This window comes from Pomacea canaliculata, linkage group LG7 (assembly GCF_003073045.1).
Source record: "Pomacea canaliculata isolate SZHN2017 linkage group LG7, ASM307304v1, whole genome shotgun sequence".
Classification (NCBI taxonomy): domain Eukaryota; kingdom Metazoa; phylum Mollusca; class Gastropoda; order Architaenioglossa; family Ampullariidae; genus Pomacea; species Pomacea canaliculata.
Window position 1 is genome coordinate 19,645,236 of NC_037596.1, and position 12,436 is coordinate 19,657,671.

Here is a 12,436-nt window from a genome sequence, read left to right on the forward strand (position 1 = left end):
ATGTTGCCACAGGTAGCTTTGTATTTTCTACAAACGTTTCAATCTTGATTTCGTTTTGCTGGAGTGCAGCTGCCGGCCTGACGGGAACCACTTGCAGACTTGCTGCAGTCACCGGACTAAACTAAACAGCAGCCGGCTGTTGACGTAGCGCCTGCTCGCTCTCTGTGTCCAACACGCACACACGCATGCATACACACCACACGCACACATCACACGCATCCACACATACCACACTCACACACTCACACACTCACACACACGCACCGAGCTGCAGTCAATTAGTCTGCATTCACAGAAGCAATGGCCGAGGGAGTGAGGGGGGTTAGGGGGGCGCCGGGGTGGGGACGAGGGAAAGTGGGAGTGGCCAGAGCAAGAACGAGAACTCTGCACGGCCTGGTGATGCGCCCAGCCGGTGCTCGCTCCTGCACACGCGGGGCCTGGTTGCTGAGGCTGGCTTGTTCCCACATCAAGCTCGGCTTTTGTTTTCTCCTCTCAGGACGACCTGTTGCGGGGAGGGGAGAGGGGTCGGGCTACAAAAGTCCGCTTCCATGTCAACGGCATCAGAGCCCGCGTCTTGCGCCCTCACCTCCTGCCTGTGGCGCCACCACATCGTCTAGATACAACAGGCGATGATCCCAGCGATAAGGCACAGCTCCACTACTGTCTGAAGAACCTGCAGCCTGAGGACTTGACTACAAACATTCATCCCACTCACCTGCAGGTCAGTGATGTCTCCTGCTTTAATACAGGCATCGTCTTTCTCGTCTTTGCCCTCGTCTATAGCTCAGTGTGGGGGGGGGGAGGAGGGACAGAGTCATCACGTGACTGATACTGAGTCTTTCTGTAGCTGGGCTGCTGGGTTAGACAACAATCGGAGGCTGCTAATGGCATGGTTAATATTCCCTCTTTATTGATAACACAGTTAATATTCCCTGTCTGCTGATAACACAGTTAATATTTCTTCTCTACTCATAACAGTAACATTCCCTCCTTATTAATAACAGTTCATATTCCCTCTCTGCTGATAACAGTGACATTCCCTCTTTATTAACACTTCATGTTCCCTCTCTGTTGATAACAGTTAACATTCCCTCTTTATTAACAACACTTCATATTTCATCTCTGCTGATAACACAGTAACATTCCCTCTCTATTAATAACACTTCATATTCCCTCTCTTTTTGTCAGTCGACACCACAATTACAATTCTCTCTTAATCTTCTTCGTGCTCATGTTTGGTGAGTTGTAGAACCCAGACTGCGGCTGTCACGTGACAGTCAGACTTGAAGTCACTTGTCACTTTCACACCACAGTTTCTCAGTTGACACTGTCACCCTTCTAACACGATTCTTCATTAGAAGCTGTCACTCGTGACACGACTGTGTGATGTGTCATTGTCACTCATGTCGTACGCGCCAGTAGCACTGTCATCTCAGTGACATCCACGAAGTGTTCATGTGTTGCTGTTAGAGTGACATTGTTATTGTCATCTCAGTGACATCCATGAAGCGTTCATGTGTTGATGTTAGTGACATTGTCACTGTCATCTCAGTGACATCCATGAAGTGTTCATGTGTTGATGTTAGTGACATTGTCATTGTCACTGTCATCTCAGGGACATCCATGAAGTGTTCATGTGCTGATGTTAGTGACATTGTCAGTGTCATTGTCATCTCAGGGACATCCGTGAAGTGTTCATGTGTCACTGTTAGAGTGACATTGTCATCTATACGGTCATACGCAAGTCTATGTCACTGTTCACTGTTCACTGGGATGATGTCTGTTCCTTGCTTTGGTTTGTTTTGACAATGGCAATGACCAGCTTCATTAATCCCAGTGGGCAATTATTTTCTAACAGTGTCCTCAGACACAGCAATAAACAATAACCAGGACAAGTGGTAGTCACACGATAATGATCATGACAAGGTATGGATAAGTATGTGTAGATATCTGTGTGTGTTTGTGTTTGTTTTATTTGCCTGCACTGTGGATATGTGTGTGTGTGAACGAATATGTTTGTGTGCGCATGCGTGATGTGGGGAAAAAAACGATCACGTGACACTTGTTCTCTCCGAGTCTCTCTAGTAACCGGGACACGTGATTCGTCAATTGATGAGCAGCAAAAGCCTTAAAGGTGCGCTCGGTGCATGCAGGCAAACTAAAGAATGACGTGAGCGAGAACCAGAGTGACTGTAGTCACTGCACTGACCACGTGACCATCCACAGGTGTGTTCAATGAGTAGACACAGCAAAAATACACAAAAAATACTGACGAATACCGTTAGCGTTTTGTTCTCAGATGACCTGGTGTCATGTCATGTGACAGTGTTGACACCCAGTACTGACACACAACTGGGACACGTGACACACCTGAGTTGTACTGTAGACTAGTGTAAACTAACAGTTAGTCATCACTGTCACCTCTATTGTCTCATGCCTGAACTTTCTTGGTGTAATGTTACCTCTACATCTCCAGAGCAGGTTACAAGCACTTCCGTTTGTCTGTCGGTTCTTCCGACTGCATTTGGTGAAACAAACTGAGATTTTCTCCTGTGATGCACTGACATCGTGACAGCTGAGCTGACATTGATATCTAATGATACATCGTGACAGTGGAGCTGACACTGACAGCTATATATTTTAGCATTTATATATAGATGTGTGTGTAGACATTAGTGTGCTGTAGAGAGCAGATATAGTATTATGGTAAGCTACATTCAGACCACACATACACTATGTTGTAGTCACATATGTACAACACATACAGTATGCTGTAGTCACATATGTAAAATATATATATTAGTGTGTGTATATTTATACATATGTTGGTATATATAATTAGTATGTGCATATACATATACATATTGTAAGCTACACTCAGACCACGCATACACTATGCTGTAGTCACATATGTAAAATGTATATATTAGTGTGTGTATATATACATATGTTCGTATATATAATTAGTATGTGTATTGTAAGCTACATTCAGACCACACATACAGTATGTTGTAGTCACATATGTACAATATATATATATATTAGTGTGCATATATACATATGTTGGTATATATAATTAGTATGTGTATATACATATACATATTGTAAGCTACACTCAGACCACACATACACTATGCTGTAGTCACATATGTACAACACATACACTATGCTGTAAGTCGTGTTGTATCAGCCTCTGTAACTGAATGTAAAATGACTTGCACTGAGTTAAGGTGTGGGACTGGTAGTGTAAACAAGAGGCGCGTGGGCGAGGGAATCTACGTGAACTCCCACTGCCTGCGGCTGTCAGCAGACATGCGCGCTCCTGTGTGTGAGTGTGTGTGAGTGTGTGTGTGAGTGTGTGAGAGTGAGTGTGTGTGAGTGTGTGAGAGTGTGAGTGTGAGTGTGTGTGAGAGAGTGAGTGTGTGAGAGTGTGTGAGAGTGAGTGTGTGTGTGAGTGTGTGAGAGTGTGTGAGAGTGAGTGTGTGTGTGTGTGAGTGAGTGAGAGAGAGAGAGAGTGTGTGTGTGAGAGTGTGTGAGTGAGTGTGAGTGTGTGTGTGTGTGAGGGTGTGTGTGAGTGTGTGTGTGAGAGAGTGTGTGAGAGTGTGTGAGAGTGAGTGTGTGTGAGAGTGTGTGAGAGTGAGTGTGTGTGTGTGTGAGTGTGAGTGTGTGAGGGTGTGTGTGAGTGTGTGTGAGAGAGAGAGTGTGTGAGTGTATGTAAGTGTGTGAGTGTGTGTGTGAGTGTGTCTGTGAGGGTGTGAGTGTGTGTAAGTGTGTGAATGTGTGTGAGTGTGTGTGTGAGTGAGAGAGAGAGGGTCCAGGATGAACGGTCTGTCCCGAGCTGTCAAACGCTGTGTCAGCTGGTGTGTGAGAACCCCTAGCAGCTAGTGATTTCACCGGAAGAGAACGTTAATCAGTGACGTCACTACCTGTGCCACGCCCGCGATGTAACGGGCACATCACGTGAGGCTCTTGTGTCTCCTACAGGTGCTGTGTGTTCATAAGTCTGTGTGTGGGTGTGGGTGTGAGAGACTATACATACTGTGGACTAGATTCGACTGTCATCATCTCATCACCAGGGTCATCAAACGTCCTCCGAGACCAAAGCCACATGTCATATCATCATATCATCATTTCCGTTTAATGTTACATCTTTAAGCACCGACCAGAGCCGTTGTATCATTGCACTGGGAATACCTTTGGTCAGGAGCGAGCGACTGCTGTAGAAGCTGAATTTCAGAGTAGATGAGCTTGATGCTGAGGGTAAACTCATGAGGGTAAAGCTGAGCTGCTTGATCGTTGGTTTGGTTAAACGTGCTGCCCCCTGGCGGCAAACGTCGCTTATCGTTCTTTAAGAACTGTGGGTCATGAGTGAGATGGTTCATGTTGTTGCCGCTTCCAATCTTCTGACCACTTTGACCCCTGACTAATTAACCCTAAAGTTTACTCCTAGCCTCTGGCTACTCTGGTCTTCACAATCGTTTGGTGGTAGTGTCATATGTTCCTTACAATATGTTTACTGATTAATGGAATCTTAAAATATAAGATACATTGGAACATTACACAAATAATGCCTAGTGTTTAGTAATTCTCTTTCAAATGCTGCTACTAAAGCTAAATATTTACGAATACTTCATTCCACCCCATGAAGGTAGTCTTAGTGCAATAGTAGTCGAATGGAGCAGATGCTTTTTGCGATCGAAGAACTTTGTAATGACATACTAAGCCTGGAGCTTTTATGGCGGCCATGGTTTTTTCCTAATTCCTGAAGAAGTATAGCGGAGCGAGTAATGACAATTAAGGGGAAGACCTGGGCGAGAGCACAGCCATGACTCAGTAGCACGCTCAGTGACGCAGGGCCTGATATAAGCAATGGGTACATTTCAACCGGAAGTCAGGTTACCAGGTCATCGTGATGTCATCGCATGATCTCATGCACACAAAGTGGAAGCATGTGGCCAAGCGACACCACCATTTCCATCTGACAGTAAAAAGATGTCAGGTGTAGTATCCGATAATTACTAGCCTTTGTAGAGAAAGTGGACCGCGGCGCTCCTGTCGTCTTGGGACAGAAACCGTTAGATGCCTGGTGTGCCAGACGACACCATCAGCGAAAGCACGAGCGACCTGCTGTTCTTCCTACTCCATGCAGTGGAAGATGACTGCACAACAAACATGCCCCGGCCATCCCCCATCCAGAGACGAAGACCTTTGGAAAGGGAAATAACTTTGAGTCACTGTTTGCTTTCAATGATTATCGCCCTGTAATTGGTGTCGGTTGGGCCAGTGGGGTGGAGAGGGAAGGTTCTCTGTAGACTACATCCCTGTCCCAGGCCAGACAGTCGAAACTGTTGTCTGTGACGTGTTGTCCACAAGACTGCGGACTCTATTTGCATCCAAGTCCATCAACATGTCTTTCTGTGGCCGCATGTAGAGATTGTTCTCTTCTCTTGGTCGACTTGACTTGGTGAGGTCATAGCTTTGGGACAGAAACAGTTTGCAAACAGGTTTGTGTCGTTAATAGGTAGCAGTGATTTGATCTTATTTTGTTTGTTACTTTCATTTATTTATTTTTTGGTTAACTTTCATCGAAAAAAAAACATTTTTCTGACCAAGCTTTGATAACCATTTGATGACTGCATTTATTTACACTTAAAAAACATGTGAATTGTCACTTCCGGTATTTGTTGTTGTTCTAAAGTTTAGTGTTTGACTACAGCACAAATTCTGTTACTCTGTAGTTGTCACTGATAGGATCAAACCCCTCTTCGTGTACCTAGTAATGACAGTAGAGGGATTTCATGTGATGTCTCTCCTCCTCCTCCTACTACTACTGCTGCTGCTGCTGCAAAGACTTACATAACATGGATGTGATTGTATGTTTAATCTGACTCCGCCCTTACTGTCATACTGATGTTGTGTGTAATGTATGTATGGTGTGACACCGCCCTTACTGCCACACTGGTGTAGCCCTCTGTCAGTGTGCTATTGTATTTGTCTTGTAGCACAAACTGTGTTTGTCATGACTATGACAATGTCTTTGTGTCTGACTTCAACTAACTCGTATTACACGCTGTCAGCTGTCATCTGTCATAGCCCTGAGGTGTAGCTGTGGTTCGTCTGTCAGCCGACACGAGTTGTTGTGTCTGTTACAGCTGTCAGCCTACACGAGCAGATGTTTGTCTGTCTTATTCTACACGAGAAGCTGTCTGTCTGTTAGCCTACTCGTCAACCTTGTTTTGTAGCCCACGTGAGCTGTGCTCAGACTGTCCAGACTGACATGAGCATCTCTGTACTTACAGCTGTCATGGCGTACGTCACTAGCTGCAGTGAAGCGTTCAACTCCTACCTGTCCACGTCGCCTCTCACCTTGATGACGTCATGTGACGTGCAGTCAGCCGCTGGATGGCCTTGGTCGCCGGTGTCGCCGTCATCGTGGACGCACGCCCCACAGTCGCCGCTATCATCGTCTCCTTCTTCAGCGTCGTCGTCAGTGTCTCCGGGTCCGACACCTGCACGTGCATCCCAAGCGCCGTCGTTCCTCTTCAGCGTCAGCGTCAACGACCTGGCGAGAGGGAGCTGCAGAGAGATGGACAGTCATCATCAGCAGCAGCAGTTTCACTACGCAGGCTGTGAAGACGACAACAACAACAACAGGACCACCTGCAGCGACACCAGCACTATGGATGCTGCGAGCCTTGACCACGCCTCGTCCTATCTGGACATCAGTCACAGTCGCGTGAAGGACTTGGGCGTCCTTGACATTGACCCGTCATTCCACGCGCTGCCACAGCCCCCGAGTTACGAGGAACACATGCACATGAGGGCGTGCGGCGCTGCTCACGCTTGTGACGACATGGCCCCCGCCTCCCTGCTGTCTCACTGGTGTAGCTTGGGCATGAGAGCCAGTCGACAGGACACACCGGATATGACGTCAGCACACTCTCACTACGCCAGCGAGCATCGACGAGACATGGACAGTGACGTCAAGCTTTATCTGTCTGACGTCATGGACCTTATAGCCTCTGATTCCTCTACACGTCACGGTAAGCACGTCACGTCCAAGGACACGTGTTTCTTTCGCTGTTTCGTTCGTTCGTTCGTTCGTTCGCTCTGTCCTCTACTGACGATACTCCAGGAGACTGAGTTGACAGTCAATGGACGGCCGCCATGTCACATGTCGAGGCTCCTATTGCCATCGCGAGGTGTTCCTGTCTCAGAGCTATTGTCACCTGACAGCTGTGAACAGCTGAAGTCTGATGTGTCAGCTGACAAGTTTTCTTTCTTTCTTCTCTTGTCTTTTTTTCTTCTTTCTGTTTCGTTCTTCCTTTAAAACAATATGTAGGCGTGCAAGGTTGCCCATTGTCCTGTGACTGCACCCTGCTTAACTCTTACCCAGTCACTGAGGGCCTGTCTTCTTTGCTTGTCCGAATGATCGGGGTTAGGGTTAGGCGCCAGTCATCGAGAAGCTGTCATCCTCCACTTTCATCCCAGCGTAGGGCAGACACTACCACTCTCATCGTCTGTAGCAATCGTCATTCTCTGTTTGATTCGCCGCTAGTGGACGATTCTTCTAGACGATGATAGGGATAATCAAACCATAAACAAGCAAATCAATAAACAAATATTACAATTTAATATGACAATATTAACTCTTAGACTGACATGAGGAACAAACTTAGCAATAACCAAACATCGTTTTTATTATGTGGAATTATGAATAAACGAGACAATAAGCAAATACTAACGCTAACATTAGGGACAAACTAAATAATAAGTAAATATTAACCCTCTATCTGACATTAGCAACAAAACAACACTTGAAACAACCGCCCACTTGGAAAGGTCAAAGATCGGCTTGATGAAGTTGAGAGTGATCTCCCCCTGTTTACATCTTGTTAGCTTTGCAAGTGTGAAGCACCTTATTTGTTTGTGCTAACTGTGTTTAGGGAGGTGCAGCCCCATTTCGCCCTTGTTGACAGTTATTCACTTTGCAGGGGTTCATGCTGAGGACCCGGACAAGGGAGAGGAGGCAGGACTGCGCCGCACCGCCGCCATGTTGATTAGCGGTAAGTCTCGGCTCGACATTTTCCTCTCAATACTGAAAGATAAACCGTAAGTCTTGGGTAGACATCACCACAGCATTGCGAGACAGTATTCGGTAGACATTTTCATCTCCATATTGACAAACAGTAAGTCTTGGGTAGACAATTGCATCCGGATATTGTAGACAGACTGTAAATCATGGGCAGACCTCGTCATATTGACAGAGACAGGAAGCAGGACGCGTTCTTTGGTGAAAAGTAGCAGCCATTGGAGTGATTTGAGTTGTTGTTCAAAACACTTGCAGTCCTTAGAGTTTGGGTCTGTACAGTGAACACAAGGCTACTGTCGCTGTCCAGCAGGTCGCCATCACTTGGAAACCGCATCCGTGTTGATGTTATCACGCTTATCATGTGTATGTGTGTGTGTTGATGTTATCACACTTATCTTGTGTGTGTTGATGTTATCACACTTATCTTGTGTGTGTTGATGTTATCACACTTATCTTCTGTGTGTTGATGTTATCACACTTATCTTCTGTGTGTTGATGTTATCACACTTATCTTGTGTGTGTTGATGTTATCACACTTATCTTGTGTGTGTTGATGTTATCACACTTATCGTGTGTGTGTTGATGTTATCACACTTATCTTGTGTGTCTTGATGTTATCACGCTTATCATGTGTATATGTGTTGATGTTATCACACTTATCATGTGTGTCTTGATGTTATCACACTTATCATGTGTATGTGTGTTGATGTTATCACACTTATCATGTGTATGTGTGTGTTGATGTTATCACGCTTATCGTGTGTGTTGATGTTATCACGCTTATCATGTGTATGTGTGTGTTGATGTGTGTGTGTTGATCACGCCTATCATGTGTGTGTGTGCTGATGTTGGTTTCAGGCGGAGGACAGCTGCAGTTGTGGCAGTTTCTGCTGGAGCTTCTGACGGACAGCAAGAACGAGAACTGCATCCGGTGGGACGGTGGTGACGGACTTTTTACTCTCACAGACCCGGATGAAGTAGCCAGGCGCTGGGGGGCGCGACGCAACAAACCGCGCATGACGTACGACAAGGTTAGTGACGTCACTGTCCACCAATCGCTGACCGTGCATGCGTACTTTCTCCGTTTGCCTTACCACGTTGCCAAGGGCAACAAGTAGAGAAAACTCTACACACGATTGACTTCTCCACTCACTACTCCACAATTCGTCCACCTCTCACTCGCCACTCGTTGTGTTCGGTGCAGCAAATGATCAATATAGACTAGTGATGACGATGGGGATGATTGTAAACTGTCAACTGATTATCACAAACCTTAGATGACACACTTGCAGTCTCTCATATGACAATCTTAGATATACACACTTACAGTTTCTTAAATGTCCGATTCTTTTCTGTCCCCTGCAGGCGCCCCGCCATGTAGATTGCTCGTTGCACGTGCACGTAACCCATCTGTGTGTTTTGTATGGCGTGTGGGTGACCCACACCTGGTCTGCTTTGTCTCCTGCACGTGACAGTACATGTATCTGAATGTTTTGTCTTGTGGGCACGTGACCCACTCACAATATTTTGTCTCACGTGCAGGTCAGCCGCGCATTACGCTACTATTACGACCGACAGATTCTAGAAAAGGTCAAAGGCAAACGCTACACGTATCGCTTTAACTTCCACACTCTACGCAAACTCCAGTCAGCCAGTCAGCCAACCAGCCAGCCCTCGTCTGCCACGTCAGAGTTGTTGTTGCAAAGCAGCCAGTCCACCTCTACCGTTACTACGGACACAGTGAACACCGCAGCCAGTCCACCTCTACCGTTACTACGGACACAGTGAACACCGCAGCCAGTCCTAGCCTCCAATGATCACGGACACAGTGAACACAGTAAAGGCAGTGAACAATGAACAAAGCTTGTGACAACATACGAGCAGGTGGACCATCTCCGGTTGTGTTCAGGTTGCAGGCGGTGTGGCAGTAGCTCCGTACAATTTTCATCTGTTGGATGTCTGTGTTCACATACACCTCGCTGTAACATGTGGTGTTAATGACGTACCCGGCATGTAGTGTTACAGACATTACTGTAATCTGTTGTTATAAACATTACTGTGTAACAAGCAGTGTTATACAGACATTACTATACACCTGTTGTATTACTGTATTAATGTACACATTACTATGTGGCATTACACAGACATTACTGTAACCTGTTGTTATATAGAGACATTACTGTGTAGCAAGCAGTGTTACATCTTACTACAGCATGCGTGTTTTTACATTATTGTTGCTGTAGCATCTCATACACTGGCTTGTCAGTGACTAATACAACGACATTTGATAAACGGAGGTTACTATAGCACTCATTACAGTGACTAGTAACAGGACAGTGTCAGTATTACACTTGCGCTGTTACATTGTCCAATCATGTGAGGAGGGGGTCCAACTAACAACCACATTGGTGATTACAAACGCTCATTACTGTTGGCAGTCACCTTGTCCACCCGATGTCTGTAACATTTTCCCATCAGCCTACAATATTAGTAACACAGTCACACCCCAGCCTTTATCCTCCTCATAAAATTTCATTTTACTTTAATCAGTACACACCAAGCTTAATCAAGTCATTGCCGCATCCTATGTAACTATGGAGATATTAGTAAACCCAATCACACCTTAACCTTTGTCCTCCTCATTTGATTTCCCTTTTATTTAATCAGTACACACCGAGCCTAATCAAGTGATTGCCACACCCTGTGTAACTACATCAACCAATCAACATCAACCAATGGCAGCAGGCCATCCACCGCACGAGCCTCAAGTAATCTACTCACAGACTCTACCCTTGTCTTCCCCAGAAGCTTTTCACTTACATTTAATGAATTCACAATGTGAATCATTACCTAGGCACTAGAAAAAGTCCCTGTCATTTAATCAGTTGACAGAAATATCAGCAGTCACTCACTGCCCTGTCATCTACTCCACCTTTTCTTGTCTCTTCAGTCGTCCTGTCGGCCATTTAACCACAGTCCTTTCGCCCCTTTAAAGATGATGAACCCTAACCCTTTGAAATATCAATCACTCATCGACCCAGTGGTGAGCAACGTGTTACAGGGGCAAAAACAATTTGAAAGTTGAATGTGAATATGAATGTAACGCCATCAAGGTGAACAGTTAAATACTGGACATCAAACGTTATGTCATGTGACCACCTTCGTCATGCTATCGAACAAAACGTATGAGACACCATGAAGGACATGTTCCTACTTTAATAGACAGCCCTCCCGCCTGACTTGTTTCTCTGTGCACTTTGTTATTATTTCCAACATCCACTAGTCATTACCTCCCACACAACGAAATGGCCGTCGTGTCACACTTCAGACCAAAGATAATTGGAGCTCGCGTGACACTGCAGCACAAGATAATTAAGACAAAGCACAAAATATTTGCGTCCATGTCTTGACTGAGTGCAAACCCGGGGTGGCGAGCTGGAGACTGGGTGTTTCCATGCTTTGTCGTGGAGACAACAACTCAAACAATGTTTCTTGAGGAGCTGTGCACTTGTTACACGCCGCACACGTCTTCCGGTTCTCTCAAGACGAGTATTATTGGTATTATTGGCTAGTCTGTTTGTAAAGCCTGTTTGAGCATTTATTGGTGTGTTGTTGTCGCTGAATACTGTACATAATATATTGCAAATGTTAATCCTGGACCAAAGTTTTATTATTTTACGTATTCTAAGGCAGTATCGCACATTTATGCAGCATATATATATATTCATTATTGCCATAGAAATATCTCGTTTTATGTATATTTTCGATACAAAAAGTTGTTTTATTTTCTCTATACAAAAGATATTGTGCCTTTAAAGACATTTTGTACATGACTTATATACAAAAGATATTGTCTATACGGACATTTTGTACATGACTTATATACAAAAGATATATTGTCTTCTATACACAAGTACCACACAGAGGCGCTTTGTGCGTCTTTTATTGAAGGGAACTGAGACAAAATAAAATGTTAATCGTCTGTCTCAAAAACAAGTGTGATTAAACTCTAAACACAGCGATCAGACTAACCCGTATATTCCTATCTATCTAGCTGCTAACACGTCACGTTGTTTTGTCCTGTCAACGGTCACGTCACACGTGATCCTGTTTGTCAAGTAACGCCGTAGATGACGTCATCCCATGTGTCAAGTAATATTTCTACTTCCTCTTTCCTCGACCCCCTCGCCAACTCTATCATTTACAGCCTTTTAATTTTCGTTCAGCGTTTTCTTTTCTTTCTTTCCTCTTTCCTGAAAGCCAGGTTTTCGCTGACAAGACGAAATAGGTGGAGACGACAGGAAGAACGAGGTTAACACCAAGGACACCACCCCGTGTACAATA

General features: G+C 45.1%; 1 protein-coding gene across 2 annotated transcripts; it reads left to right on the forward strand.

Annotated features, from left to right (window-relative positions):
• Positions 1-423: 423 nt before the first annotated feature.
• On the forward strand, positions 424-12,105 carry LOC112568805 (Friend leukemia integration 1 transcription factor-like). 2 transcript variants are annotated; one of them, XM_025246287.1, is made up of 5 exons: positions 424-721; positions 6,300-7,043; positions 7,995-8,066; positions 8,951-9,123; positions 9,635-12,105. In XM_025246287.1, exons 2-5 carry the CDS (start codon positions 6,305-6,307, stop codon positions 9,878-9,880), a joined length of 1,230 nt encoding a protein of 409 aa, XP_025102072.1. In that variant the 5' UTR covers positions 424-721; positions 6,300-6,304; the 3' UTR covers positions 9,881-12,105. The 2 variants fall into 2 exon arrangements, with proteins under 2 accessions (XP_025102072.1, XP_025102073.1); XM_025246288.1 differs by lacking the exon at positions 424-721 and adding an exon at positions 5,360-5,504.
• The last annotated feature ends 331 nt before the right edge of the window (positions 12,106-12,436 follow it).